Raw genomic sequence first — 3,083 nt, 5'->3', positions numbered from 1 at the left:
GCATTCACTTTGGAGTAGTGGTCTGAACTCATTTTGATGAGATGAGGTCGCGCGGCATGAGGACTTTGGATATTAGCATGGTGTGATAGCATACTCCTAACTGGCAAATGGATGCAGCTTTCAGAAAGAGCTGGTACTTCGTTATCCGCTGATGTAACAAACAGAAAAATCTTGACTTTGATAAGCAGATAACACAGTATAATAACAATTAGGTGAGGAAAAAAACACCTAGCATTTTTCTAAGAATTTAGGTGGATTCTCAATAAAATACAGGAACAAGAAACAAACTTTACACGAGCATTCAGATTTTACTGGAAGCAGCAGCAGCAAAAACGGTGGTAGGACATGTACCTGAGGCAACTCAAGAATAACAGAAGCAGGGCAAAACTGGAATAGACTATCATTTACACATTGTATGAATTTAGGTGAAAACTCTCTCTCCATTGGAATGCGTGTGATGTCTAGTTTGACATTTGGCCTCTACTAACGGGGATTATGAGCAACAACCACCGGTAGGAGGTCTCTGATGTTCTTGCTTCTGTTTTGAGATATTTCTCTTCAAAACCGTCGAACCTTTTTCAATGAGTCTGGGCATTTCCATTATCTGAAAAAAGGGTAATTTTGTTGATGTGGCTATAAATTCTCTCTTGCTCCAGAGACACAAGAATGCTAAGGTAAAAATAATTGAAATAAAACTTGACATGGAATATGAGGGTTAATTATTTTTTTATTAATAAAAAATAAATATAATTTATTTTAATATTTAATTTCATATTACGAGTCCCGGTTTCTAACCGCGGCTCGAATAAAAAAAATATTTTTTTTAAAAAGTTTTTAACCAAGTTGCAGTTTGAAACCGTCATTTGTAGGATCCTGCTTGTATAATTGGCTTTCGCTATAACATCGTCTAAAACATGATGATATGAGAGCCTCACGGTTATGATGAATTAGAGCCTAATATAGGGCAACAAAGTAATGTTGGTACCTTCAAAGCAAGCTCTTCAAAACATTGCTCCACATTTTCTCGGGTTTTAGCACTACATTCAAGAAATAAACATCCAAGCTCTTCAGCTAGGGCCATCCCTTCTTCTCTACTCACAACTCGTTCAGATTCCTGGAACAGTAGGAATGTCGAGAAAACCATCGGATAATGAAGAAACACGATGAAAACAGAAATGATTTAAGTAACACCTGAACACTCAGAAGAAATATGATCATAATTAATTATTATGTCCAAAAGTTAAAAACTACGGTGGATAACTGTACAACGGCTATCTGATATTATTTTATAAGGCCAAAATATTAATATATAAATCTTGGAATATATTTTTTCACGTTGGTTTTGTACGACATTAATAGAGTGTATTGATCTGTCATGATTTTTAAATCGTAGTTATTATAATATTGAGAGCAATCCATTTAGTTGTAATGAGTAAAGTGTCCCTTTAAATAATGTTCAACAGGAATACCAAGAATACTTTATAATAAATAACAAAAAGACCTGCCTATTGCACTGCCCAGTTAGCAACAAACAGATAATATGCAAAATATGAAAAAACAGAACCTGTTAGAATGTGTTCTATTTGAACAAGGGAGAAGAAAATTACCGATGTCTGTCCACCAAAAGTATACAATTGTTTAACTTTCGGTTAATTGATATCTATACGGGTCATACACCAGCGTCGGAGTATCAGTCTATGTGTATTTCCTAGAATGTAATGTAATGCATCATTACCACTAGCTACAGGGAAGAGATGAAAACAACATATATTGACATTATCATGTTTCACAAAAGTTGGTGGTCCTGATCAGATTTTGCAAGCAATGGAAATGGTGAAGGAAGAAAGAAAGGGCGACTAGAACTTACTCTATCAACTTTATTTCCAACGAGCATCCTAATGCAATCCTGATTGGTTGAGTATAATTCCAGTTCTTTCGCCCACACATCAGATAAGTTTGTGAAAGTATCTCTCTTTGTCACATCATAAACTGCAGATCATACAGAAAGTTGACCGATGAACACCAGCAGACGTTAAAGCTAGATGTTTATTTTTCAATAAAATGTCAGTAAAATGATTAAGAACTTCATTCATTGGGAAAAAGTAGTAGGTTGAAATTAATGTCAATTCTTTTCACCTAGTTCATTTCTTTTTAGTTCAAATGTTTAATATTAATTTGGCTTGATACAGGTGGAAAGTGATGAAGTTAGTGCTTACTTGTTCTAGTTGTGATTTCTGCATGCTCCAACCAAACTATAAGTGTTAAGAATTTCCAAATGGGTCAAAAATGATTGAAGTAGAATCCTAATGTGAATTTCATGATCAAGGGAAATGAACTTTTGTTACTTCTAACCAACTGTTTTCCATGGTTAAAGGCAATATTCTGGTAAGATCTATCAACTATTTTAAGTACTGATCTACAGAAGACAGTTCAGCAAGATAAGTGACTTCTTCTTGTGTCATGGGTTTACCGAGAACGATCCCCTGGGCACCTCTATAATATGAGCTTGTCAACGTCCTGAACCTCTCTTGTCCAGCTGCAAACAACATCAGAAATTCACCATTACCTAGAAGAACTTATAAAACATCCTACATATTCCTCAAGCTTAATAAGGACAACTAGAATTCCTCAGTTCCTATTCAAGGGGACAAAAACAGTGAAGATTAAAGTTCGTGCCTGTGTCCCAAATTGTAAGCTTTAGTCTTTTACCTCCAACTGCGAGCAGCTTTATCTTAAAGTCAACACCTAGTAATTGAATAATAAAGAGGGAGACAAATGTAAAAAGAACACATTGCTTGTCGATTAAACATTTCAGAAACCTGAAAGGATACGATAGAAAATAATGAAATATTATAAACTAAAAATTGAAACTAGGAAGTATTGTGTAACAGAAGCAATCAATATATCCATTGAGCTAAAAGACATTAAAGCAAGTGAACAACTTCTTAGGTGCCTTTCATATAATAGTTGAGATATTGAACTATAACTTGAAAAAATGGCTGTCTCAGGAGATTCGTACATCATATACTCAGCTAGCAATTTTTATTTGTATTTGCCAGAAGCTGAAACGTCACCGCAGATAA

The 3,083-nt window shown here is 34.8% G+C and overlaps 1 protein-coding gene across 3 annotated transcripts in view; it reads right to left on the bottom strand.

Annotated features, from left to right (window-relative positions):
- LOC105161344 (ras-related protein RABC2a) overlaps positions 155-3,083 on the bottom strand; it is a 3,887-nt gene continuing 958 nt past the window's right edge. The window contains exons 2-6 of one of the 3 annotated variants that reach the window (XM_011078994.2): positions 2,710-2,745; positions 2,471-2,536; positions 1,868-1,989; positions 986-1,114; positions 155-604 (exon numbers count right to left, since the gene is read on the bottom strand). In XM_011078994.2, coding sequence (XP_011077296.1) covers positions 494-604; positions 986-1,114; positions 1,868-1,989; positions 2,471-2,536; positions 2,710-2,745 — 464 coding nt within the window. In that variant the 3' untranslated portion in view covers positions 155-493. Of the gene's footprint in view, positions 605-985; positions 1,115-1,867; positions 1,990-2,470; positions 2,537-2,676; positions 2,746-3,083 lie in introns of all 3 variants that reach the window. The other 2 variants (XM_011078993.2, XM_011078995.2) reach the window with 2 other exon arrangements.

Source organism: Sesamum indicum, linkage group LG5, assembly GCF_000512975.1.
Source record: "Sesamum indicum cultivar Zhongzhi No. 13 linkage group LG5, S_indicum_v1.0, whole genome shotgun sequence".
NCBI classification, from domain to species: domain Eukaryota; kingdom Viridiplantae; phylum Streptophyta; class Magnoliopsida; order Lamiales; family Pedaliaceae; genus Sesamum; species Sesamum indicum.
The sequence above is the reverse complement of the archived record's forward strand: the minus strand, read 5'-3'. Positions and strand labels throughout refer to the sequence as shown.